This window comes from Anastrepha obliqua, chromosome 1, assembly GCF_027943255.1.
Source record: "Anastrepha obliqua isolate idAnaObli1 chromosome 1, idAnaObli1_1.0, whole genome shotgun sequence".
Taxonomy (NCBI): Eukaryota; Metazoa; Arthropoda; class Insecta; order Diptera; family Tephritidae; genus Anastrepha; species Anastrepha obliqua.
Window position 1 is genome coordinate 76666199 of NC_072892.1, and position 27986 is coordinate 76694184.

Consider the following 27986-nt stretch of genomic DNA (forward strand, 5'->3'; position numbering starts at 1 on the left):
TTAGTGGAATCACCATATATGTACGTAATAACGATGGTTATTATAGGTATAGTGCGAAGGCATTTTTAACCCAACCTCATCGCCAAAAAAAAAATTATTGTAATATCATATTTTTGACCTAATTTTTACAAATAAGATGTTATATGAACTTATAATATGATATATATATGATATAAATCAGTCAAAAGATAATAAGTATAATGGGTGTACACAAAGTTCAACATAACGGTGTCAACTTTACTGTATTTCGCACATTGTTTTCAATTATATGGTTCATTCATTCCATTCTTATATTCTCGTTCCCTTGAAAAATGTTGTTGTTCAATGTCTCCACCTAGTATACTTATAGATTCGACTTATGACAATACATATTATTATGCAATATCCATGCGCAAGTTAATTTACTATAACCACACTCTGCTCCAACATCAAAAATCAAAAACTACAATCATTATCTCCTTGTGTTGTACTTTCTCGTTCCCTTTTGAAAAATCGGCTCCCTTAGCAAGTCACTGTGTTGCTAACTCTAGAAATTTTGAGTGAAAGTGAAAAGTAAAATTTGTAGAAAAAACATTTAATTTTCAATATGGAAAGCTTATGAGCAACAACTCCCTCAAGAGTTTGTACCGGTATGCGTGGGACTAGTAGGACATGGAATAAGTCCCTTCATAACGCTTAAGGCAGGACATTATAAAGTCATTGGGGCAATTCGCACGAAAAGTGAACTTTTTGACCATCTAAAATCGATTCATTAATGGAGAATGTAAAAAGCTTTATTTCTTATGATGTGGTAATTTTAAAGGAATTCATGTTTTGCAAAGAGTTACAACAGGGAGAAAAATTGGATAATAATAATTATTCAATATTATAAAATTGAGATCGACGGAACATGTTTCAAATGAACATACCTTCACATTGATGGATGAAGTGTCCAGAGAAGGCTTATCAAAGCCCAGTACCATCTTTCTGAGTAATGCTTAAAAATTTGCAGCGAGTATTCGAAAGTTTTGACGGTTTAACTATTCGGCATGCGGCAGCTACATGGAAAAGGTTACACAAATATATTCTAAATTATTATAAAAAAGCCCTTTAAATATAATAATAATTAAGTTAGGACAGGTAGTTTGCTAAGTAGTTAGTAATGTAAGAATAATTTTGAGCTTGGAGGTCAAAACTCCAAGCTTACGTTGGCAATGCGAAGTAAATAAAGTAAGGTGTAAGTATGTTCAAAGTTTTTAAACTATTAAATTTATGTAGAATCAATTTTTACATGAAAGAATTCAATATGACCCTATTTTGCTTAGGTAACATATTGGCTTCATATTGGCAAATTTTGCGATCGGATTTAAATTTACAAATTGATTCGCAAAATATAACTTTCGATTGAGTTAAAAATGTTTTTGTTTTAATATCAGACTTGTCGATAAATATGTTATTTACCTTCAAATATTAATTAAAATTTATTTTTTAGACCTTTGGCAGCTTATTTTTATTTAAGTTAAACATGTTTTATTACTACCATTTTTACCAAAAAGGATTCAACCAAGGCGAATTTATTCAATTAGAACTGTCGAAAAAATTAAAAATAGATAAAATTTGTTTGGCGCGCATTCACAACACAAAAACAACTTTCCGTCAATCCGTTTTACCGAAATTTCTAATTTAAAGGCAAATGGAAGAAGAGGGAATCAACTACTCTAGTTACATCATCTTCTATAGATACGCCATGAATGCAACCTTTTATAAGAAAGTGTCAAAATTCTAATGTCACAAGCGGACAAAGCTTTAATAATTGAATCATGGCTTGTGTCGAAAAACAAAATGATTTAGAATTAATTTGACACCACGTCATGCAATTAATTGAATAACGTTTTTTATTTTTTATACTTTTTGTATTTAATCTATTTCTGTTTATTCGATTTAGAATTTGAATTATTTTAAATTCTAGTTCTTTTACTTGTGCAAAATGTCCAATCGCGGAAAAACTCGTAGCGTAAGGGCAAAAGAAAAAATTAAACCTAGTATTCGTTTTAAACAGGTGGCGCGTGGGGCTTTAATGAATCAGCAATGGTTATCTGGATTAATAAAACAAGAGAATGCAAACATTTCGTCATTTCACCCAAAAGTTACTGGAATACTTACAAGTAGTGTATGTTTATATTTAAGCTTTGTTTTCAATGGACATAACTTCATATATTAATTACAGGAAAAATCACTTCTGCGCAAAAGTCGAGAGTTACGAAGCAATTCAGAAAGGCTTATTCTGGTAAAACTAATGGCTAATCTAACTGTTTTTTCACGATTACCGCCTGTAAGTAAGTGTCAGAATTGTTTCTTCCACATGTGTGCTAATGTACTTGTATAAAATATTTTGCTTGTGAATTTCTAATAGAAGCTACGAGCTCGTTTGTCTCCCTATGCGTACTTTATAATTATTGGGCCGAAGCGAAGAATAATTCAAGAAGGACATGAGCCAGCGACGGTGTATTTTGTGCTTACTGGCGACATAACTGTTAGCAAAAAAGTCTGGGATTCGGTAAAGATTTATATTTGGGGGAAAACAGGTGCATTGCTAATATCGTTAACATACCTATTCCACAGGCTAAAGCCAAGTATGTTGAGGGCTTGGACCATGTAAGTGGGCCAGGCGAATGGCTAGGTGATATAGATTTACTTGAAAATGAGAAAAGACAATACACATTTACCAGTAAAAGTGAGTAAATAGCAACAATTTAAACGTGGGGTGACTTCATAAATACAATAATGCAAATTAGACGACTCTTCTCTTTCAAACCATAAAATATGATAGTTGGTAAGTCCGGCAAATCGTAAATTTCCATCTAATAAGGCTGAAAAAAGATGCAAATATGTATATTGCACTAGTGTGTTTATGAATTCACCATAGGCTGCGTGTGGCCAATAAGATATTGTGTGCTAAATTTCTACCTATACCAAGTATTGTGTCTACTTTAGCAACAAATTTGCTGAACCATATGTATATAATGACTTCTTTACGAGAATATATATCTCCAAACCATATTATTTCAGATAATTTTTGTGCCTAAGTTTACAGTGCTTTTTCTTTTAAATAATAACACCCTACCGACATGAAGGGTGGAGTCCGTATGATGTTCGCATTATTTTTGTTTTGGCAGGAGCTTGGAAGGGCAGTAGTTTGATAAACGTTGAGATCCAAACCAGGAAAAATTAATCAGCTGAACAATAATTTACGATCGTCAATAATTCATGGGAGTCCGATGCAACAAAAGGGTTGGAATGAGAGTTAAAATATTGACATAGGCACCGAAATGATTTATTAAGCTCTTCAAAGATTTTAGACTTCTCTTCTTAATTGGCGCGATAAGCGCTTACGCGATTTTGGCCAAGTTTAACAAAGCGCGCCACTCGTTTCTTTCTCGTGCTAACCGGCGTCAATTGGACACATCAAGTGAAGCCAAGTCCTTCTCCACCTGATCTTTCCAACGCAAGGGAGGCCTTCCTCTTCCTCTGCTACCCCCAGCTGGTACCGCATCGAATACTTTCAAAGCCGGAGCGTTTGTATCCATTCGGACGACATGACCCAGCCAACGTAGCCGCTGGATCTTTATTCGCTGCGCTATGTCTATGTCGTCGTAAAGCTCATTCAGCTCATTCAGCTCATCGTTCCATCGTCTGCGATATTCGCTGTTGCCAACGTGCAAAGGTCCAAAAATCTTACGCAGATCTTTCTCTCGAACACTCCAAGCGTCGCTTCATCGAATGTTGTCATCGTCCAAGCTTCTGCGCCATACGTTAGGACAGGCAGGATGAGAGTCTTGTAGAGTGTTAGTTTTGTTCGTCGAGAGAGGGCTTTACTGCTCAGTTGCCTACTTAGTCCAAAGTAGCACTTGTTGGCAAGATAGATTCTACGTTGGATTTCAAGGCTGACATTTTTATCAGTGTTAATGCTGGTTGCTAAATAAACGAAGTTTTTTACAACCTAAAAAATTATAACTGTCAACAGTGACGTGGGTGCCGATACGCGAGTGCGCCGACTGTTTGTTTGGAGACAGGAGGTACTTCGTTTTGTCCTCGTTCACCACAAGACCCATTCGCTTTACCTCTTTATCCAGTTTGGAGAAGGCAGAACTAACAGTCAATATCATCGGCATACGCCAGCAATTGTACGCTCTTATAAAGATTTTAGACTATACGGTAGAAAAAATGGTCACATCTATTGGGAATTTATCTTTAAATATTATTCCCATCATATTTCTACGCTTAGCAAGTGTGGGAAGATTTTTCTGTTTTTGACTACTATTGAATTGAGAAAGATTATGTGGCGAGTCCGATTGAAAATTAATTAATTAATTTAATATATGGAAAATAACAATAAATTATTATTTTACAATAAAAAAAAGGAAAAAGTAGTATGAGCCAATCTAGCTAATCTATGTAAATTTGGTATTGCGGGTTCCCGACAGTCGAACCATCCAATCCCATTGAATTCGCCCTACTACAGTTGTAGAAATCCCAACAGTGACTTTAATATGAATTTGTGTATTGTATAGCACAAACTACTTATATACATATTTATATTTCGACCTTAAGGCGTTTTTACTAAGCTGAGCCTCACACACCACCCTATCATCATGGTGACGATTCTGTTCAGGAGAATTAAAGAAAAGGGCCAGCTAAAAGAGGAACTTAAGGTTCAAACCTGATTGAAAAATAATCTAAAGTGGCAACCTAAAGGTGACAAATATTTATAAAGTGGGTGCTTCAAAACATAGAGATAATTAATTATTTATTATTATTATTATTAACATAGGGTTAATAACCGATTGACCATTCCGACGATGTAAAATAATACACGGGATTCCAAGTTTTCTCCAACTACAACGATGGCAACTTCATCAATAGTTGGTGCATTAAAACGTCTTGCATGTTTTCCAACAGGTGTTTTGTCAGCTCTGATTACAATTTTGTGAATATCAGATGTCATCAGATCCAGTGCAGTTTTAAACAACATAAGCAATTGATTGTGCTCATGAAATAAAGTTTGTAATTGTTCTACAATAGACCTCTTTAGTGAATTATTATGTGAACAACGCATATCAATTTCTTGTGGTGAATTGCCCATGAAATAAATTCACAGGAATTTGTAATTGCTATCTGACACTGGTAATAGTGAACCTGCTCAGTGATATATTTGGTCTTGTACCTGTAAATAAAAAAAAATGATTTGACCAAATATAAATAATATTTGTTCCTAAAAAGTATATCTGTCTCCTAATTTGAATCACTAAATAATAATTGAAATGCTAAGGTATGTCAATAACTAATATCCATCATCAAATAATTATATTGTGTTTCAAAATAATAAAAGTGTTGCTAATACTGAATCACCAAATAATATTATGACTAAGTAATATATTTTTTGGGGATTAGGGAACGGAAGGTTAATGATACATCTTTACTTAGTTAACAGGAAATTTTGTTCACTAAAATAATAATGATTAATTGCTATAATACATACCTTAAAAGGTGGCATGAAATTTTCCGGAACTACGTTTGTTGCCCCAAATGACGTCATTTGAAAGCAATTGTTATATTGTTGGATATTTGACAAAAAGTGAATGAAACCAATGAGTACAATGGCTCTGGTGGTGGATCCAATGGTATCAATTTAACTTTCCCATTTGCGCAACACAATCCATTGGCTTCATTTTTGTATTTCAATGCCTTAGAATGAGAGCAAACCAAGTTCATAGATCCAATAGTAACACATTGGTAGTTACTGTAGTCAATTGACAAATCTTAACTCAGTGGGCTCAGATCTGTGGAAGTTTGGCCCAGAATGGTTAGTTGAAGAGGAGTTGAATTGGCCTTCGGAGTATATTTTAGAAAAATCAATGAGCCTGGTCGCCAAATTTACAGACAACACCGAGTGAACTATTATCGAAGCTGTTATTAAACTCGAAAATTAGAGTGAGTTGATGCGGCTTTTGCGAGTTACAGCGTTTGTTTTCCGATTTATTAAAAATGTTAAGCATAGCGTAATAAATAAAAGAACAAATTTACCAAAATCGTCCATTAACGAAATAACTGCTCACAAGAAATTATTATAATAGAGAAGTGGTTGGTTTAGAAAGTCAGCATTCAATTCCTGCTGATTAAAAAATGTTGTCGTTGAATCCAGTTTTAGTTGATGGTATTTTGAGGCTTACTAGCAGGTTACCCCCAGAGATATACGGTAATTATAATCCAATAATACTACCAACACGTTCACATTTACTTGTTTGGGAAGCGCACAAGCAAACGATGCATGGAGGCATAAATACTGTTTTAGCCCGTTTAGGACAAACATTTTGTCTAGTACAAGCGCGTCAGCTCATAAAATCTTGCCCCCATAAGTGTGTTATCTGCAGACGGCTACGTAGAAAAAGAATGCCCGAGAAATGGATAGTATTGCCACGTGACCGAGTGGAAACAAGCAGACTATTGGAGACGACTTTGCTGGGCCACTAAAGAAGAGACTGAAGGCGATAGACATCATGCTAATAACGTATGCTGCATTTAGAGCAATTCATTTGGAACTCGTCGGAGACATGACAACTAACAGCTGTATAAATGCATTACGGCGGTTTATAGAGAGACGTGGTGCGCCAGCAACTATAATGTCAGATAATGCCAAGACATTTAAACGAGCGGAATTTGAGTTAAGAAAACTAAACGATCAACGAATAATTGCGAGGTTCAGCGGTTAGCAGCGCATGAAAGCAAAAACTGGAAGTTTATACGTGAAAAAGCAGCGTGTTGGGGCGGTTTTTGGGAACGCCTTATAACAATTGTTAAAGATTGTGTGAAGGCAGCTATAGGAAAAGGGAATTTGTCCGAAGATAATTGACAACGCTACTAACTCAAGTGGAAAGTGTGGTCAATGCAAGACCATTGGCTTACATAAGCAGCGATCACAACGATTTGGAGCCTTTGACTCCAGCCCATTTTTTAACTAACTTTAAATCTTTTTTACTTCAAACAGAAAGCGAAGTCGTGGGAGCAGCGGCAGACTATAATAAAAAGGTATACGAAGAGATGGTGTACAGAACATTTAAGTGCACTCCCTAACATAGTGTTAAGTGTCGGGGACGTTGTCCTACTACACGATGACAATAAACCTCGGCTGCAGTGGAAGCTAGCGGTTGGGCAGCAAATATATCAAGGAAGAGATGATCGCGTTAGGGCTTGCGATATCGGGCTGCACGATTTTGAAGCGCCAAATTCAGTTATTATATCCTTTTGAAATAGCGTCTTCTATATCCGGGGCGGAGGATGTCAAAAATTAAATACCAATAAATTAGTACTCTTATATTTACTTAGAAGGATCCGTTATTTAATGAGAGAGAAAATCTCAACACAATAAAAAGCTAAACTCATACCTTTTATTATCTTTTTATAATGATTTAAAATACAGTAAGAATCTGGCCGCCGATCTCGGGACGAAAAAAACGTCTTTTATTTAATATTTTTTCACAGACTATATGCAAAAAAATACAGCAATAACGAACAAATAATTTTGACATTCAAACTACCAAATCGCAAAAAACCCACAAATCAGCTGTTCTTGTAGCAATACCTTGTATTTTTTTGCCTTGAACTTCGCTGAAGATGATCTACATACACATGTACATAGGAGTGAAAATTTTAGATTTTTTATGCAAGTATAAAATAATATAAGATAAGAACTTAAAAAAAGTCAATCACTTGTAATAAAGTCACAGTTGTTGCAAAAACCATGATTTGTGTTGCAAATTTATTTTTTCTATCAACTTTACTTTGATCAATTGCATAGCGGCGTGGAGGAAGAGTGTGCTTAAGATCAAGATTCAATCATAAAATCTTATTCCATAAAAAATTTGGAATCATTTTAGAATAAAAATTCGAAGCTTTCATCTGAGCATAATTAAAAAAAAAATTAATTATGTGAAATTTGAAAGAAAATTAAAAAAGGTTTGAAGAAATAATGATAATAGCCAAATTTTTTTTAAATTCGTATCGGTAAATACGGCAAAAGTCCTATAAAAAATTGTGTTTGGTTTTTTCTTACGACTGGTACACCCAATGGCTTCGGTTTGTTGTTGTTGATGTTGAAGTGGTTGAGTATTTCTACTGAAATAATCCTAATTAGCGACCAGCACCGTTTTACCAACACTGTTCTCGTGTGACGAGGTTTTGTTTGTTGTTTTTTTTTTTTTGTGTAAGTCAGATCCATTTTGTGAGATTCAAATATAGCAACAAACTCTTTATCTCGATATCTGCGATCTCATTAATTTGCTGTAGAAAGGCTTACCGAAAGAGCGAAGTCGTGCCCTAGCTAGCCCTGGACAGTCACATAAGTAGTGGAAAAGACTTTCCTTCACCCCTTACGCTTGACAGTATCTGCAGATGGGATTGAAAGCAATGTTGAGTCCGGCTGCATGATCCCCTACCTTCCAATGACCTGTAAGGGTTGCAGTGATGCGTGAAATGTTTGGTCGAGAGCATCCTAACAGGTAATTCGTCCTCTAGATGTTGTACGACGGGCATGTGTTTTTTTGTTGTAATACATGTATTTAATTGCTTCCACCTTCTTTCGGCTAAAGTATGACAGTGTGAAGCAATGGTTTCTCTACACTGTAAGACTAGTTTGGATGAGGTTCAATTGGAATCTAAAGCCTTGATAGCTGCTTGACCGTCTGAAAAGATAGCTACTCTTACACCAACTTTCTTGTAGAGTTTTAGTGAATTACATGCTTCTCTGATCGCTAATAGTTCTGCCTGGAACACGCTGGCGTAGTCAGGGAGTCGAATTGACTGAGATAGGTTGAGCGCCTCCAAATGTAAGCCAGCTCCCACACCAAAGTTCATATTAGAACCGTCAGTGTAGATTTTAATATCGTATCTTCCTATCTCCTTCCCTTTGCCCCATTCCGCTCTCGGTGGAAAACGTACCGTAAAGCCTTTCTTGTAGTTAAGGTCGGGGACTGTGTAGTCTGATTTGTTTTTGAGCAGCGAGGGTCCTTGTAAGAGGATCTTGCTGTGACCGTACGATGTTGTTGTCCGGCTTCCTACATATGTCTCTGAGTCCCACCGCGCTGCAAGTAGTGATGGTTTTTATGTGTAAGTCTAATGGCAATAGGTGTGTTTACATTAAGCGCGTCAGTAGGTCTGCTGCTAAGCGCTCCTAGTTAAGATACACGCTGTTCTTTGTACCTTGCTCAGCATTCACCGTTATCTTTCCTCAAGAAAAAGGATACGAGTGTTCTTTGGATAAAAGCTTTCCTAGTCCGACCGTATCTTTGGTTGATTCAATAGAACTACAAAAATCTCTCCAAGCTTCTGTCTGAGCTTCTTTGATTGCTTTCTTGTATTCTCTAAAGGGGTTTGAAGTACTTGTGTTTGTAGCAGATGTGGAAAATTTCTCTTGTCATTTTTCTGTGTTGACTTACATCTTCATTCCACCAGGTGGGCTAAGTTATTTTCCCATATGCAGCAGGACATGTTGCTTCAAGCTCTTTCTAAACGAAGCTTCAAAAGCTCTTATTTTCTAAGTCTTTACTTGACGTTATGGTTTTATTTATGTGTTAAAGTTTAGACTGGGTCGGTTTCTCAAGTTTGAGATAGATATCGAAGAGAATCCAACTATGGTCGGAAAAAGATTTCTTGGCGGATACCCTCCGGTGTTTGGCTATTATTATTATTTGTGGCTGAGAAATTAACCAAGCTCGGAAAAGTGAAGGTTGGGGTGGTGCCTACATTACATATGACAAGTTTGGTATTCAATAAGAATTCAAAAAGTGTCTCACCTCTATCATTCGTCTCTGAACTGCCCCAGAGCTCGCTTCTGTCGTTTGCGTTGCAGCCCATCAACAGTTTGTCTGTGTTGTTCAGTGTTGATAAGAACCGAGCCACCTCGTCTGACGGCGCTTGTTTATCATGTGGCATGTATACTGATGCCAGGTATATTGCCGATTTTTACAACTCCCCCTTTCTTCTTCTTCTTCATAATTGGCGCGATAACCGCTTACGCGATTTTGGACGAGTTTACCAAAGCGCGCCAGTTGGACACACCAAGTGAAGCCAAGTCCTTCTCCACCTCATTTTTCAAACGCAGAGGAGGTCTTCCTCTTCTTCTGCTGCCACCAGCTGTTACCGCATCGAATATTTCAGAGCCGGAACGTTTGTATCCATTCGGACGACATGACCAAGCCAGCGTAGCCGCCTCTACCTTTACCACTGTAAAATCAAGAGTACTAAAATTAGAACACCGAAAGTAACTATGCATGACGGTAAGGTCTGATTTAGTGTAAAATATGTTAATGTTGTTTTTGTCTTGGAACTCTTTAATCTCAGTGCCTCTGACCTAGGGTTCCTGTATGAATCCGATGTCGATGCCCCCCTCCCTGAGGAAAACATCCAAGTTCTCTGTAGCCTATTTCGAGTACTGTAGATTAACCTGCATGGCTTTAGGCATCGGGTTGGTTGCCGTCTTCGGCTAGGTAGAGCTTTTCTAGCTGTGTGTTATTGTCAACCTCTTCTAGATCGTCTTCATTTTCATTGATTTCTGCTTTGAATATTTTTAGTTTGGCCTTTCTCAGACCAAATCGCGTTCTGTTGACAGATTTTCTGAGTACTGGTAAGCAGTCATTGTTAATCTGTAAAACGAATGGCATGCTGCTTTTTTGCGGTTTTTCCGCCTTCACGATTTCCCAGTCGTGCATCGGCACCGCAGGGTTGTGTGATTTAAGGTATGTACTAACTGCACCGTTTAAGTCCATCACCGGTAGCCAAATGCGCTATATAAGCTTTAAGACTTCTAGTGAGTTGCTGATCTCTAAGACAATCGCTGACTAGTCGTCGTCGCACTTGATTACCTTACAGATTCGAAGTACTCCTGCCGAATCGAAGGAAGGGAGAGCACGCCCTGTGCTCCAACTACATGCTTGTCTAGCACGAGCTTGGACAGTTTGGTCTCCACATGCCCCCACATGGCTCCGGTTTACTATTAAAAACTTTCAGCATTGAGTTTGCTGGCCGCAAAATTTGGGGTAACCTGCAGAATAATCTTGTATATGACCGATTTGTTGGCATTTTTTTATCAGCTTTTCTTACATAATGTCTTTATTATAACATTGTAACTCTAAATAAATAATATTTTATTTATTTTTTGGTAGCCGAAGTGGAACTACTGGCACTTGATCGCGAGGATTTTGAAAGCATTCTAATGCCCTTTGTTAGAGAGACTTGGGAAGAAAAAAAAGCTGTCTTGCGGCACTTTGGCTATTTTGACTTTTTTACAAATCAACAGGTGAGATGAAAGGAATTACATTTCAACATATTACATATGCATGCGTATACAACCAGTTAAACTGTTATTTACCATAAGTGGTTGTAATGAAGTAAGTAGGACAAAAGAGTTTCGTTAACTTTTTAAATTATGTCTCAACCTAATTTAAGTTGTTAAACCCATCGAATGGGTGTAAATAAAAAGTTTTATGAAGAACATATGAAGGGTCCCCAAAATTAAAATATTTGGCCCTGAAATCCCCAAAAAATTCCATGGTTTGTGTGAAAGGTGTTGGGCTTCATTTCAAAACTTACTCTCTCACTAAAAATAAGCGGGGTTCCATTGCCCTTCAAGGTGAACTTGTTAAATTGCGTGACTGGGCGTAAGAAATCATCTTTTTCTGAATGTCAAAAGATGCTCACATTTTATATATATCATAACAAAAAATTTGTATTTTAACATATTTATTCCCATTTTCCAATAAGAATTAATTTTAACAGATGATTGTCATAATTTTGATATTATTGTATTTATATTTAATTATAATTATCCGGAGACATACAGTATTCGTACATCGTAAAAGTTTAGAAATCTTGATTAAACGTTCTGTGGTTCCACATCTGAAATCGGTTACTCTTCTCCTGACGCTCTTCTATTTTGTTTATCCCATTTTGTGTAAATTATGGAAAGTACTTTATAATGTTAATTAATAAATTTAATTTAAAAATTTGCATGTGTTTAGTATCAAGTTACTATCATATTTGTAAGTGAAATAACTCTAAAGCTCTAATAAAACATTTTATGTATAATTAATAATAATAGTTAAAAATAATAATTAAATATATAAAGCAGTTTAGGAGCTCAAGTTACTCATCATTACTCGAGGCTTCAATTTCATATAGAATACAAAAAAATATAATATATTACATCAAATCAAATCCTTACCAACATTAAATTTTTTTAAATAGAAACAAACCATTTTTGTTTTCAGTTAACTTTTTTTTATTTTAAAGTATGTTTGTATGCCACAGAATAACACAAACTAAAAGAAAATTTGAGTGGCTTGAATTTATAGGAATTACGCAGGTGAGGATGCAATAAATTTTTAAAATCAAAAAAGTGGTTTCGTTTGGCACTCATGAAAAACTTTAAAAATTTTAAGCTACGTCATGAAATAACTAATAACTAAATTGATAAAGTAGCTTTCATTTACATCAGCTTTTTGTAGCTCAGTCTCAGAATTTATATGTACATATGTACATACTTTGTAATTTCGCAGGCGAATATAATAAACTACATTTCTAAATCGTTTAGTTCGATTATCGATAGTTGTTTTATTTAGTGTAGCTTCGCTAAAATCGAGTTTTCTTCATAGCTCATTTATTTATTTCTTCATTCCAAAGTATGATACGAGGTGTGTTCAAAAAGTATCACGAACTTTGAATTCTCGCAGGTTACGTATATTCGAATTTCGTTTTTTTTGTGGCGATATGTTGGTACTCATGTCTCTGACTCACGCCGACGAGTTCGGTCATTTTGAATGTTCAGTTAATTGTTGACTGCTGCTTTGCTTGCACCGTTTTCGGCTCGTCTTCTATTTTTATCTATTCAAAAAGATGGATCAAAGAACCTGTATCAAAATTTGTGTGAAAAACGAAATTAAGTGGGCGGATACATTCCGAATGTTAACTGTGTCATAGGGAGAAGCTTCTTTTCTACCGAAGCAACGTTTATCGGTGGTACAAAATGTTCTCAGAAGGCCGGAGAAGACGTGAACGACGAAAAGCGTGCGAGACGAGCACTTCAGCCACAGACGAAAATATTGATGAAGTGAAGAAAATGGTATTGGCCGATCGACGAATCATCGTTAGAGAAGTTGCTGAGGACCTAGACGTATCGATTGGCGATACTTTTATTAATTAATTTACTTTGAAACAAATTTAGTTTACTGTGTAATTTTTCTGCAACGAGGTGTTTCGTGTAACAAAAGTTTTTTAGAGTAAAAACTTGGTATTTGCCTGTGGTGAAAAAGTTACGTTTATTGTCCCGCACTGTTCCCGTTTTTATGTTGAGTTAATTTTTTTTTGTTTCTTAGGTATGCGGTGGTTCTTCGCTTCCCACTATCGTTTCATTTGGTCTGCCAATTTTGCAGAGCGATATCATCGATCCTCTGTAGAGCGTCCCTCAGTGAGGCTTTTTTGGATGTCGTTTCATGTATTGTACCTTTATATCGAGGGGAATCCCGCCTACTATTACCCCTGCTGCTTCGTCAAATATTCGTCCAATTTTTTCAAGTTCCTGAAGAAGATTATTGACGGTCAGATTCCACAGAAGTGGAGAGATAACTTGCTCACTCTAACGTTTTTAAAAGGAAGGATGATAGTCTAATCGGCATGTAGTCCTTCGGTGTAGTTTTTCCCGGCTTTGGGAATGAATACCACCTTTGCTTCCGACCATTTTTTTGGGATATAATTAAGTCGTACTGCTGCCTCAAAAATTGAGGCGACTCTAGGTGCAATCATGTCTATTGTATGTTGCAGGTCAGCGAGGATAATTCCATCTGGTCACGGTGATTTGTAAAGTTTGAAATTACTACCGTCTTCATTGCAGAGAGAACCTGGAAAATGTGTCTGCTTTAGTAATTCCAGGCTTTCTTCACTATTAGTTGTCCAATTGCCGTCTCTCCAAGGCTCTGTTTTTGCTGCCCTAATGGCATATTTAAATCTGCGTTGACAGTCTTTGTATCCGTCCCACAAATTGGTTCTCCTCGCTTCATTATACTTAGTTCTGAATTCCCTCCTTAGGTTTGCTATGTCAGTGGACCACCATGGAGGTTTCGATTTACCTCTTTTCGTCGTCGGAGGACATGATGCTTTCGCAGCATGTTGAAATGCTAAAGTGAGTTCATCAACAGTAGAGTCGAGTTGAAGGTTTTCAACATTTCATCTAGAACTTATGAGAACCAGTTCGGTTGTTGTTGTTGTATTTTACATATTTACATACGGGGAATGCTGCTGGAGTGACAGTCCTTGGCCGGATATAAATACGGGTCGTTTCGGGAACGTAGAACCGACTGTCGTGGAAACGGTTTCTGTTGTAGCAGCATAAACTATTAGTTCGATTTTGTGGTCAGCTAGTCTTAGCCCAGACGATTGGAGCCATTGCTTAATTTTATTGATGGTGTCCTCTACCCTTCGTGAGACCTCTTCTAGAGTTTTCCCTACGACTACCATAGCTAGATCATCTGCATATCCAAAAATGCTTGCTTTTTCGTGATGTTCAACGCGTAGCACTGCGTCATACATGATATTCCACAGAGCCGGGCCTAGTACAGAGCCTTGAGAAACTCCTCCAGTTACATTGTACTATACCATAGGGTTCTGTTATTAAAGTATGAAGCAATTAGCCTTATCACATAGTTCGGTACATTCATACTCCGAAGTGCCATCAGTATTTCGTCCCATTTGGCCGTATTGAACTCGTTTTTAACATCCAGTGTCACGACTGCGCAATATTGTTGGTTCATCCTAGCCATATTCTACCAGAAATAGTAGTTTTTATTCGCATACTTCAATTATTGCATCTACTGCACTGCGATGCTTTCTGAAACCGTATTAGCGAGCTAACAGACCTGTATGGCATTCTGAGTATTGCGCTAGTCGGTTACAGGTTATTGCTTCTAGCACTTTGCCAGCGGTGTCCAGCATACAGAGCAGCCTGTACGATGAAGGATCTTCTGGAGGTTTTCCAGGCTTGCAGTGCTGTTCCGTAATTCCACTAATAATTAGATTCCATTTAAGAGGCATTGCAGCATCGCACGCGACTGATAGTTGGCTGTGGCTCTAGCTTCCTATATTTTCTCTAGGAAGTACAAGAGCATTTGTTCGTCTAAGTTGCGGACTTTCCAACCTCGTTTTAGTACTCGATCGTGTTTTCGCATTTGAAAGAGTTGTGTAGGACTCCATTCCAGCTTGCAACTACTACCGATGCTTTCCCGCTGATAGCTCTGGTCAATACATCAACCGTTTGCTCAAAGTCATTCATGCTGCAGTTTGGAGAAATATAACAGCTACAAAAGAAAATGCCCCTTATTTTGGCGATTAGGAATCCGTTATATTTCAGGGCCTTGATCTCAAAGAAGTAGTTGCCGCAGGTTATTATGGCTGCGTTGTCGTTTGCATAAGATGCCTACCGGTTGCTATCTTTTTTGATACGGTATGGTTCGCTCAAAAAAGCGATATCGATTTTTTCCTCATTTAGCGTTTGGTTGAGGAGATCTTGTGCAGCTTCGCAGTGATTAAGGTTTAATGGCTTACACTTAATCACTTCTGGTTCTATTGTTGATCGCTTTCTTATAAATCCAACATTTGGTGCTGTCCAGAATGTGCTCTGTTTCGGTAGACCCCTTGATTTTACACACAGAGCAGCTTGAATTTGCAGTGCATGTTTTCGCGATATGTGCTTCAGTCCCGCATCTTAAGCACATTTTACCTCTGTCTGTGTTTTGGGATGGTTTCCCCACATCACCGAACTCCAAAAACTGAACACATCGCGTTAGCGTTGCCTTTTCCCGCATTCGGCATCGTACCCATTCCACTTTTAGTTTGCCTACTTGTAGCAATTTCCTCGCATGCTGGGTGGGCAGTACTAGAGTCGCTATTTGCGCGCTATCTCGAAGTACCCACATGGACTTACCTGTGCTATCTGTTAATCCATGAATTTCTGGGAATTACTCCTTTATTGCTTTTATGACGTCATTTTTGGGGGCCGTTTCTTCTAGATCTCTACATTCGATAGTGGTTTATTCACACAGGCTTTTCACACTCGCCGAAAATAGTCTGTATATTTCCTACGTGCTCTTAAACTTTTTCGGGGTAGGTTCTAGCATTTCTCAGCTGAATCAGAAGTTCCCCTTTCGCCGTTCTTCTGATTTTGTTGACGCTTTCCCCAGCTCTTTCAGCACAGGTTTGCCTTTAATTGCTTTTAGGATATCGGCATATGACTTCTCGGTTTCGCAAACAATTAGTGCGTCAGGATGTCGTTGTGCTAGCTTTTGCGGTTTCTTGAGTGTGTTTTTGCGTTCCACAAATCGCCAGTCATTTATCACAGCATGGCTCTCTGTATGCTGTTCGTGCTGTTCGCTTGCTGTCCTTTCAGTTCCCGTCGCTTTGCTAGCTATAGAAGTAGGCTGCCTATTCCCTCTACTACTTTGCTTGTCAATAAAGCTTGCTGAGCTTTCGCATTTTTGGCATTTTTCACCTGCTTGATACGAGTGCCATCTGTTTGCACTCCCTACGTGGCCTGCATTACTGCATTTATTTACGCCTCTTTATTTTATTTGCCAGGTTCACATGTCGCTGTGCTGCCATCAAATCGATTAGTTCGACAATTTTACTTCCTAAATTCCTATATGCATCGTTATCCCTAGGTTCCTTAACCTTGGTTGCAGTACCGATATCTTTGCCTATAGGCGTAAGTGGGGTGAGGATGCTTTCTTTAAAAGGATCGCATATTTTTGACGAATCATCCTCTGCCACTATCGCGGCATCAGATATAATGGGTATAGTTGGGCGTGTCGGCGATCTTGCCATTTTGTGGCTTCTCTTGAAGGGATCTTTCCCTTTCTCAGAATTCTCAGCTAACTCGATTTCATTATCGTTCTCATATCGCTGGTACTATCGCTTTTTTCCGCTATAATTAGCGCTTGCTGTTGTTGTAATTTTTGTGTTTGTGGTTTTTTGTGTCTCTATTTAAAAAGCGTCCCACTCAAGTCCGTTATCTCTAGACGTAGTGTAGTTGCTTTATAACCCAATGGTTATCTCTCTACATGTGCTCAGAGCCGGGTCGGCACTAATCAGGAAAAATTCAACTGGATCTACATAACCAACTAAATGGTGATGGCTAGAGAGCGTTACTTGAGGCCAGTATTTTAACGGGACGGGGGCTATCGTCACATTAGCCCAGGAGCCATTTCAGTAAGGTCTCACTCTTACCTACTAAAGTCCTAGAATACTACGATAACCAGCCCATGTCAAACAAAATCCTCTCCTATCGCCAGTTTGCCATAATTAAGATCTTAATGGTCTCGATCTTAATTGAAATTTTTAATAATTTTAAAGCTATAGCGATTGCTATTTAAAGTGAGTATCCCATAATTACCACAAAGTTTGAATCAGAACATGAAAAAGTATTTGTGGTTCCCTATGCCAGCAATAGTTCTCAGAATTAATAAAGAAGCCCAATAAGCTCAAAATAAGTTGTGCCATACAAGCGAGATCGAATCGCGTACGCAAGAAAAATACAAGAAATTTTAATAAGAGTGATATTTTCAATAAAGCAATGGATTCTTCACACTCCCTTCTTTCCAGTTTGTTTTTATCCGCTAGAGAAAAATGTCGGAAGAGATAGAAACTACTATATAAAAGTTATACTCGTAATTGCTTGAATCTCCAAGTGAGCTACAAGTCAGCAATCCGTTACCAGTGCGATCTGAAACCAATTCGAGAGATTCAGATTCTGATATACCTGTTAAAAGCGTTGCATACTTTGCATAGTTAGACTTAAACATTAAAGGCAAGTAAGACAGGCAGATATGCTATTTATAATTAAGTTTGGAAGTGCACAAAGTGTTTCGTATAAAGAAAACTTTCAACAAATTCAAAGAACTGATAGCGAATTTGATACATTTTTTCTATTAGTTCTAAACGCATAATAAGATAATTAAGTTATGGCCCCTAAATAAAAGGCACATAATCCATCCTATATTTTACTAGAGTAACATAAAGCAAAGATGAGAAACACAACATAACATATGATTCGTAAACTATGTATATGGATGTAAACTGTATGTGTGGAAAAGCTTAATTTTAAATCAAAATCAATACCTAAGTAATTGACTTTGGGAACGCACCACATTTCTAGATCTCTTCTAGAAATTTACTATGATAACGCGTGGACAAAGATATTGTAAATTGCGTATTTAATTTGAAATATATATCTTTATACAATGAATTTATTATATATGTATATCGATTTAACGCAACATTTTATTCAGCTAGTAACCGCTTGCAAAGTTGCTACGCTTCAACAGTTTGAACCTTACGAAACTATATACCACCAAGATAAGGGACTAGAATCGTTTGTTCATTTTGTTATAAGTGGAACATGCATGATTCTGCAGTGCCTAAAAATTAAGGTGAAATGAAGCTTTAAGTAAATTGACATTTCTGAATTTGCCTGATTTAAGTTTCAATCGCAGGTCTCTATTAAACGAGGGAGGAAACATTTTGAGCTCGTTGATGTTATTAAAAGTGAAGATCTATTCAAGAAACCGAGTGTCACAGAAATTCGAAGCTATGTACGAGAGAAAACCACGTACTCCACATTTTCTTTGGATGATACTAAATCTGTTTCGGATGAGGATATTCTTGCTAAGGAACAACGGAACATGAAGGTAAGGGAAATTAGTAGTGTGACATATTTAAAGAGTGGATTAATCTTGATTGAACGGTTTCAGAGGAATATTCTGTGTTTGTGTTTATGCTTGCGAAGTCACCTCTATTTCCTTCCGTTTCGCTTTTGAATGTGTTATAAAGGGTGATTTTTTAAGAGCTATAGGAAAGTTTTTCAAAAAAACTCGTAAAATTCAGAAAATTGCATGAAATTTTTATTTAAATCGATAGTACAGTCCATATAATTTAATGTTTGAAGATTATTTCATGCAAATGTTGACCGCGACTGCGCTTCAAATGACCCATCCGCTTAGTCCAACTTTGACATACTCTTTCCAATGTTTCGGCCGGTATCTCACAAATAAATGCTTTAATGTTGCCTTCCAATGCGTCAATTGAAGTAGGCTTGTCTGAATAGACATGAGATTTAACATAGCCCCACAAAAAATAATCGAAAGGCGTTATATCGCACGATCTGGGTGCCCAATTGACAGGTCCCGAACGTGAAATAAAATGTTCACCGAACTCGCCTCTCAATATGTCCATTGTTACGCGTGCTGTGTGGCATGAAACCACATGTCATGCAAGTCAAGCTCTTGCATTTTGGGCAAAAAAAAGATGGATATCATTTCATAGTAGCGCTCACCATTCACAGTTACGTTACGATTCGCCGCATCTTTGAAGAAGTACGGTCCAATGATACCTCCAGCCCATAAACCAACCGCACAAACTGTGACCTTTTCTGGATACATTGGTAGCTCTTGCAATTCTTCTGGCTGATCTTCACTCCAAAATCGACAATTCTGCTTAATTACGTACCTATTGATCCAAAAATGAGCTTCGTCGCTGAACACAATTTTTCGACTTTAAACTTTCTTAACAGAACACGCATTTTTATAATAAAATTCAATGATTTGCAAGAATAAATTATAGACCAAACTGAAAATGTTTGACTGTGAAACAAAACACGAAACGTGCGTCAGCTTTTTAAACCAACTGTTTAAGAAGATAATAACTAAAAAATCACCCGTTAGTTGTTGGTCACTGCAAAGCTGCTTAGCCAGAACCGAACTTTAAATACCCGCGCATAATTTAGTAAATGTAATTCAATTATTTCAATAAAAAAGACTCATAAACTCATAAATTATGAGTTTTTTAACTTATAATATCAGACGGACAGATGGACACCAGATCTGGGGACTTAGTATTACGACTACTGTAATCATAATAATGAAAATTAAAAATTTTTTAAAATAAGTAGAATTCAGAAAATTTAAGGATTACAATAAAGCTAATCGAAATAGCGTATTTAATGTACAATTACGATTTCCTTAGCTGATAAATTGTATACTTGTTAATTTTTCAGTAGTCACTTATGTGTGTGGAATGTAAAGTACATACATATGGTATATCACTTCAGAACAAATGTAGAGGTATTAATTATCACAAGCCATTAAATCAAGGCATATTTAAAAAGGTAGAAGTGACAACCCAGTCGAACTCTCTAAAACCTACTGTTATGCCAAAAAAGTGCAAACGAAAAAGCTAGCCTGTGATGTGATCTGTGATGCATGTAAAATTTTTGCTAAAGCTCGATATCATTTAAAATTTAAGTGAATAAGTTTTTTTTTATTTTTTTTTTTAGTGTTTTTTATGATTGTTTTATTTCATTTTATTTTTTTGCTTCCAAAAAATATTACAGCTGTCTATATTAACAATAAATAATTTGTTTTAAAGATATTTGGATAGTTAAGTGATACCGTAGTAGTCATCTTTTCCTGGTTTCGGAATAAATAGTACTCTTACGCAGGCCCGTGCGCAGAAAATTTCCGAGGGGGTGGTTTTAACTCAAGTTACGTAATCAATGAAAAAAGAAAAACAATTTTTTAGAGTACAGAAATTTTATTGTCAAAAGTTATAATTAGCTACATTTAGATATGTAATAAATCAACTCTTCGAGGTTTTTTTTTTGTTTTGTTTTTTTGTTTTACTGAAAAAAAACTCTTTCAAAATTATTTGCGGATCGATTTTGACATCGCGATGTACATTGAGGGAGGCGATCTTCAGACATTGTTGATCTCAAATATGTTTTCAGTCGTCGCAAAGTTGAGAAGGATCGTTCATTCGCCGCTGTTGTCACAGGCAAAACTGCCATCACGCGAAGCATCTGGTTAACATTTGGAAATGCATCTTTATTACAAATATCGAGTGCTTCAAGTGAGTTTTTTATTTCCTTTCCGGCAATGAGCTTCCGCCAAAGTTGTACTTCGTTCACCCAGATTTCACGGGAAGCGTCGTGCAAAATTGAACAGTATGGTTGGAATAGTTTAGCGCAGGACTCTTCCTCGAAAATTTGCATTTTGTTGGGAAAAAGGCAAGCGAAATTTGATAAAATATTGCGGTGATTTAAGAATCGAGATTGCCATTGTACCAGAAACGAATCAATATACGGTATGTAGATTGTTATGCGGAAATAATCTTCAGCTGAGTCAGTTTGTACGTTGGAACGTTGGAACGTTGGGTCTGTTTCGATGCAATCCTTGGCTTTCGCAATTCAATTTCATATTGTTCGCTAATTTCGGTCACGCTTTTGAAAATTTGTCTAAACTCACCCTCAGCGTTTTCTCTTCTTTCCATCAAAATTTGTTTCGCTGCATCAGCCAAGCTTTCAATTCGGTTTTTTATGTGTGCGAAAGCGAGAGAAAATGCTGCATTGCGGTTCAGTTATAAGTACAGTACAATCGTGATAGTCCGACATTTCTTAATCCGACACGTTCGATAATCCGACAACCTCATAACGTCTATGGATGCAATTGGCATTATTTTATTTTGATCAGTCGTAGCAGAGAGCAGCAGAGCGGGATTGTGTTTTGTTTCCCGGTCACATCGTATTTGTCATTAAATTTGAACGATGCCAGCTCTCTCGCGATTTCTGACGGTTTGATGTGATTTTTTTCTGTCTTTTCGTGTCGTTATTTTCTGATTTGGTTTTACTTAGTGATGGCATCGACGTCAAACAAACGTAAACATACAACACTTACGCTGAATGATAAATGGGCCATAATTCAGCGATACGAGCGTGGTGAAGCACCTCTTTACCTAAGTGGGATCTACGGAGTCGGGCGAGCTACTATATATGACATAGTGAAGCGCAAAGATAAAATTGAAAAGTTCATATTTGCGTGTAATTATTTTTTTTAAGTTTAGCAGTTACGTTTTTGTTCCCCCACTAAAAGAGATATTAATAAAAAGATTATTTTTGCATTATGCATTTTGATCATAATTTTCGAATTAACATTGATTAAATGGAACCTTCGGTAGTCCGGAATATTTGATAATCCGACAACGAGTCGGTCCCGTATGTGTCGGACTATCACGATTGGACTGTAATAAGGCAAATTTAAACCGCTTTGCACTTACAAGTGAGTGCATGAACGTAAATGACAATTTGAATACATACACCCACCAAAAAATTCGATCCGCATCTAAGGCTGTAAAGAGTATCAGATGGAATGGAATTTGGCCATTTGAAATATAAATGTTTGCTGAAATCTCCCTAAAAGGGGGGGTTTGAACCCCCAAATCTCCCCCCCCCCCTGCGCACGGGCCTGCTCTTACGCGTCGCCATTGGTGGTATATGACCAAGTGCAAGACAGGCTGTGAAGATCGTTTTTAGGGCTTCAATCAGCCTGTCTTCTCCTTTCTTAAAGTTTTCAAAGGAAGATAAGGGAAAACTTATCGATTCTTTTGTAACTATCCGACTAGCATTATACCAGCTGTAGGTCGCTATCGTTATTGTTCATGCCACTCTCTACTTCAGAGAGTGTTCTACTACCCGGAAAATGGGTTTCGACATTCTAGCCTGTTCTAATTAAAATGTAATGTTTATAATTTGTAAAATATACATTTTTTTAAAATTGGTTCAATAATTCACTCAGGTTTATTTAGCTTTACTTTTTTTAACATCTGGTTTTTTTAACAGCCGATTGCGGTTCTGTGTTCTTCTCCTTTCCGCAGTCAAATCTCTCTCTCGCTACTGCAGTGCTGCCTAGCTTTGTATATAAAAACGCACTAAAATGCCCATTTAAAGAAAACAAAATACCAAATTTTTATTGAATTACTTAAAGAACTTTGTATGCATGATAAATTGTCTTTAAAATGTGCGTTTTATGATTACGTTTAATTTATAAGTTTTTTTTTTAAGAGAAACTCTGTTGTTAAGAGAACGACTATTTTGCTATATTTAAGGTTATGTAAACAAGATAAGGTACTCTTTTTGTAAAAATGTCGTTATGGTTTCTTCAGTATTTTCTGGTATTTTGTTGTTTATTTTTACTATGAATACACCTCTTGATGCCCTATGTCTCACTAAGGATTGAGGACCAGAAGAAACGATTACACCTTTATGGTTTTAATTCGCATTCAATAAATTCAAACGCTTTTTAAAATGTAAAAAGGTTTTCAATGTTAAGAAGAGTTGAGAGAAGAAGATTTAATATTCTAACATAACCTTAAAAGGAACAAAAAATTAAATTTTCATTTTCAAAATATCAAATTTTATAAGAATCAACAAATTTTCATTAACACTAAAATCTTCTCAAAGTGACCTTTTTAAACATTCTTTTGTTTAATAATACAGTTTTTTTTACAGTTTATTATATATTATATTAAATTAAAAAAGCAACAAACAATTTTTGCGCATTTTGGCTATAAAAAAGCATAAAATTTATTGCGAAGAGTAAATGGTTGGCAACACTGCACAACTCAGCTAACGCGACGTCTTTCTGATGGGCGCAATCTTGTTTCTATCATTTTTACCCTACACCTATGTTGCTTTGTTGCCGTCTGAACATTATCTATGGTCTGAAAAGTGACTGATTGGATGGGTGGGTGAATTCCTGTGAAATGGGGGGTAGAACTGGGCTGCCGAGTACTCTTGTGACGTGCATCCGAAGTTTCTTACACAATTTTGTTTTTCACCAGACTTATGGCATGGTAAATCTACAATTCTTGTGATATTGGCTCACTTTCTGAATTTTTTTTACCACGATCCCGCCATTTTTGAACGCGATGGACTTAGTCGCTCGAACGCGGGAGGTTATTTAAGAATAGCAACATATATGTAAATATAGCTCTCAGGGCCGTGGAGAGAGTATTCGGGCCCCGGGGGAAACTTGAGATGCGAGCCCCTTCAAATTTTTTTTATTTATCAAAATGCGTATTATGTTATAGTGATATAACATTTAAACATTGAAAAACTCATTGATAAAATTTTTGATAGAATTAATTATGAAATATTGATTAAAATGAATTTTAGAAAACTCTTCAGCAGATCTGAAATAAAAAATGCAGCTGAAAAAAGTTAAATTTTTTTATTCATTTTGTGAGCCTTACAAATATTTGAAAATGACTGTCACGATGATTAGAATTTTGCTTTTCTTGCTTTAGCTGAGGCAAAAGCTCTTATAATATCATCGTTTCCTTGCTAACTCAGATTCCAAATACAAAGTTGCCAATCCTGTTACTCGACTCTGAGTTGAACAAGAACGATGGTAGTCTTTGATCCTTGATAAAGCGCTAAACGATCTTTCGGCGCCGGCAACCGATACTGGCAGGGTGCAGAATATTCGCAAAGCAAAGTAGATGTTCAGGAACAGAGTATCCAAGTTTTTAGCTGTGATGGCATTCAACAAGTCGAACGGAGGCATACAACATTCCGAATTTCCAGTAAAATTCGCCTTGTACACATTCTTCAAGTGACACATCTCAATTGAGATTTCTTCCGACACATCAGAAGGGTATTTTTTAGTAAAATTAAGAGCTGCTGTCTGAAGTTCTGCTTTTTCAATTTTAGGAAATAGCCACAGGAATGAGAAAATGTTGTTTATGTTTTTAATTGCAGTAAACCGATTTTCAATACTAGTGATAACTGAGTTCATGATGACGAGAAATGTGTTCCTCTTGAAATCAATTTCTTCGGCGGTCATATTTTCCGCTGAATTCTCAGGTTCTTCATCATTACGTTTCTTCTTTCGGCTTGCTGTCAATGTTGACGAAGGGTTTGGCAAACCTTTTGCAACAGTTTGACATTCTTTTAAAATCGATCCCCATTGGCTGCGTAACAATTGTAGATCTGCTACTAGGCATTCTTTCTTTGTAAAATCAAACTGACGTAGTTTATTGCTGTGAGAATCTTGAACCATATGGAAGACATTAAGACACATTCAAATTTACTTATGTACTTAATAATTCCATCGACATCGCGTTTCGTTTCTACGGTGAGATTAAGTCCTGCCACTTTTGTAAGAGCTTTCCTCAGTCCAGGTAGATTTTGAGCAAAGCTTTGACAGCATCAATTCGAGCAGACCATCTTGTATCCGATAAGCGGTGAAGTGAAGTTGGTACACATTCTTTTAAAATATCCCATCGTATCGTTCTACTACTGAATATGTGGAAACATTTTTGAACGACTCCAAAAAAAGTAATTGCGTTAGGGCAGCATTCAGTGGCATCGACTCCTGCTAAACTGAGAGTATGAGCTCCGCACGGTGCGTAAAGTGCATATGGATTTTTTGCTAAATGCGGCCTTGGGCTCCTTTGTACTCACCGCTCATGTTTCGCCCATTGTCATAACCTTGTCCACGGCATTCATCCAGTGAAATCCCATAATTTTCTAAAGTTTCACATATCAAAGTAGCTATCACTTCACCAGTTTTACCATGACAATCAGCAAAAACCAAAAAACGTTCTTCTATCTGATAGCTTTTTTCATCAGGTTGCAGTTTCAAATATCGTAAAATGAAAGTTGTTTGCTTTATGTGACTCGAATCAGGTGTCGCATCAACTAAGATAGTATAATACTTGGCCTCTTTTCTTTCTTTTAAAATAACATCGATAACATGACGAGCACAGAGCCTTATAAATTCATTTTGCACATCAGGAGACAGGGAATGTACTTGCAAACGCTGATGCAACTGTTGGGACTTCCTCACCTCTTCCAAATGGGCACGGAGCACTGAATCATAGTGACTAATCAACTCTAGTATTCCTAAGAAATTACCATTGTTTTTTTCACCGATCAAGTGACTGCTTCCACGTAAAGCTAATCCTCTCCCACCAAGGAATAGTATGCCATCCAATATGCGCGTGAGAATTTCTCGCCATTTTTGAGCCTCACTTGCTATTTCTTCACATAATAACATGTCAATGGAAGATCCGACGTATTCGCGCTTCTAGATCACGCCTTTTCATGTAACAATGAACATTATCCGAGCTATTTTCATGAGATGGTAACTTTTCGTAAAGTTTTTTCCATGCGTGATCAGTTGAATATCCACTTGGGCGGCAGAGATTGGAACGTTGCAACAATTTGGTACTAAAAAGGCGACAAGGCAGACAGTAAAAAGCACATTTGCTTTTACTCCAAACCAACCAATTACGTCTTTTTTTTCTGTGTTGGATAGTGGTTTATAGAAATGAGAGACGGAAAATGATTCGTTTGATCGATCACGGGGAAAACTCGAAGGCATTTCCTTGTGACCCTAACTTACTTGATGTGGTTGTAAAAATTCTTCTTGAAAAATACCAATATCGAAATCCATAGGACGTTGATCATGTACCTGAAGGCTTGTATGTTTATTTTTAGTAGATTTTGGTAATTTGCTCACGTTGACATCAGAGCTATCCATCTCATTGTATTCTTCATTGTCTCTTCTTGTAACTCATGAAACTAGTCATGTTGAATATTTATGTACACTGGATTGTCATAAATATTCAAAATACCTTGTTTTATGAAGTATCTAAAATGCGAAAAGTGTTCACTTGTTCAGAACGTATATGTTTTAAACTCAAAATAATTGACAAAATTACCATAATGTAACGTTATTTCACACAGCAAACTTTTCTTGAAAGGCGCCACGCATTAGTTGCCGAAACATAAAAAAATAAAATAAAAGTGTGAAATTGACTAGAGAAACGAACATACCCAGTGAAAAATCAAAAATTTCTAGTCTATAAAAAGTATTATTGCTATCTCTATATTTAATTTTTTATCAACGTAAGGACAAATTGCTTTAAAGAATAACTACGTTTCAAAATTGGTCTTCATTTAAAATACAACCATCTAAATTTAATCTTATCATCACTATAATTATTAATTACCTTATAAATCAGTAGAATAAAATGTTCCATTCCATAAGAGCTCAATAATAAACACTTTTGTATCACCATATTATATTTATTCTTCGTAATCGTGATCATAACATTCGATATGGTGACACCAAAAAAAGTCTGTGACGGAACTGTGGTAGAAGTATTATTTACTATATTTTTTCAAGCAAGAAATTTCTTGGAATTACCCTCGAGTTCGGGCCCCTCTGAAAACTCCGGGCCCGGGGGAAAAAGTACCCAATCTCGCCGCCCCCTCTCTCGTCGGGCCTGATAGCTCTTCTTAGAAAACAGTCGTACTCATATTCAAATATTATACTTATACATTTATTATGCCTATTTAGAAAATCATGAACATACAAACAATAGAAAGAGAGTGCCAAATGTACAATCCCGCCGGACGAAGATCTTCGGTGTCTTCAACAATCGATTATAAATCATCAATTGGTTCAAGTTTTATGGCAGACGAGGAGAAAAATTTAATTAAAAATGTAGAAGAAGAGGAAGAGAGTGTCAACGATTATGAAAGTGATTTAGATGAGATTTCAGAAGATAGCGTAAAAAGAATTATAGACGAAAAATATTTGGTATGTATAAGTATAACAATATCTCTGTGTCTAAATATTGGAATTGGATTTTCATGCGTTAAATACATTAATAGGGAACACAATCCGAGTCAAGAATTGAAAACCACTTTATCGAGGTGTGCAGAGTCAGCAAAGGTGGTATTTTTGGGCTCGGTGAAACAATGGAACATCGCATTATTATGACTGAAACCACAGTACAGTGTTTAGTGTTGCCCAAATACTGGTTGCTGGAGCGCGAACAAAATCCAGGAAATATGTGGGAAAAGCACAGAATTCAATTAGATTTTACCCTACCGTCGAGAGAAAACCTGTTCAAGAATTTTTTAAACTCACGGAAATGGCAAGTTTTCAAATCAGAAATCGTATCTTCCTTTAAGTCGCCTGGAACTAAATTGCAAGATATTCCAATAATATATCGTATCATATCATCCGATGAATAAAAAACCCAAATGTATTCAAACAATCTTTTGAGAA

General features: G+C 36.7%; 1 protein-coding gene and 1 long non-coding RNA gene across 3 annotated transcripts; both read left to right on the forward strand.

Moving 5' to 3' along the window:
- The first annotated feature begins 1847 nt into the window (after positions 1-1847).
- On the forward strand, positions 1848-27986 carry LOC129235765 (uncharacterized). 2 transcript variants are annotated; one of them, XM_054869795.1, is made up of 9 exons: positions 1848-2149; positions 2207-2311; positions 2393-2536; positions 2602-2713; positions 11196-11329; positions 18363-18503; positions 18567-18761; positions 27270-27512; positions 27587-27986. In XM_054869795.1, the coding sequence occupies exons 1-9, from the start codon at positions 1967-1969 to the stop codon at positions 27950-27952; spliced, it is 1623 nt and encodes a 540-aa protein (XP_054725770.1). In that variant the 5' UTR covers positions 1848-1966; the 3' UTR covers positions 27953-27986. The 2 variants fall into 2 exon arrangements, with proteins under 2 accessions (XP_054725770.1, XP_054725771.1); XM_054869796.1 differs by lacking the exon at positions 18363-18503.
- LOC129235766 (uncharacterized) lies at positions 4469-5261 on the forward strand. Its single transcript, XR_008581600.1, has 2 exons — positions 4469-4734; positions 4811-5261. It is a non-coding gene; the product is annotated as an uncharacterized LOC129235766 (long non-coding RNA).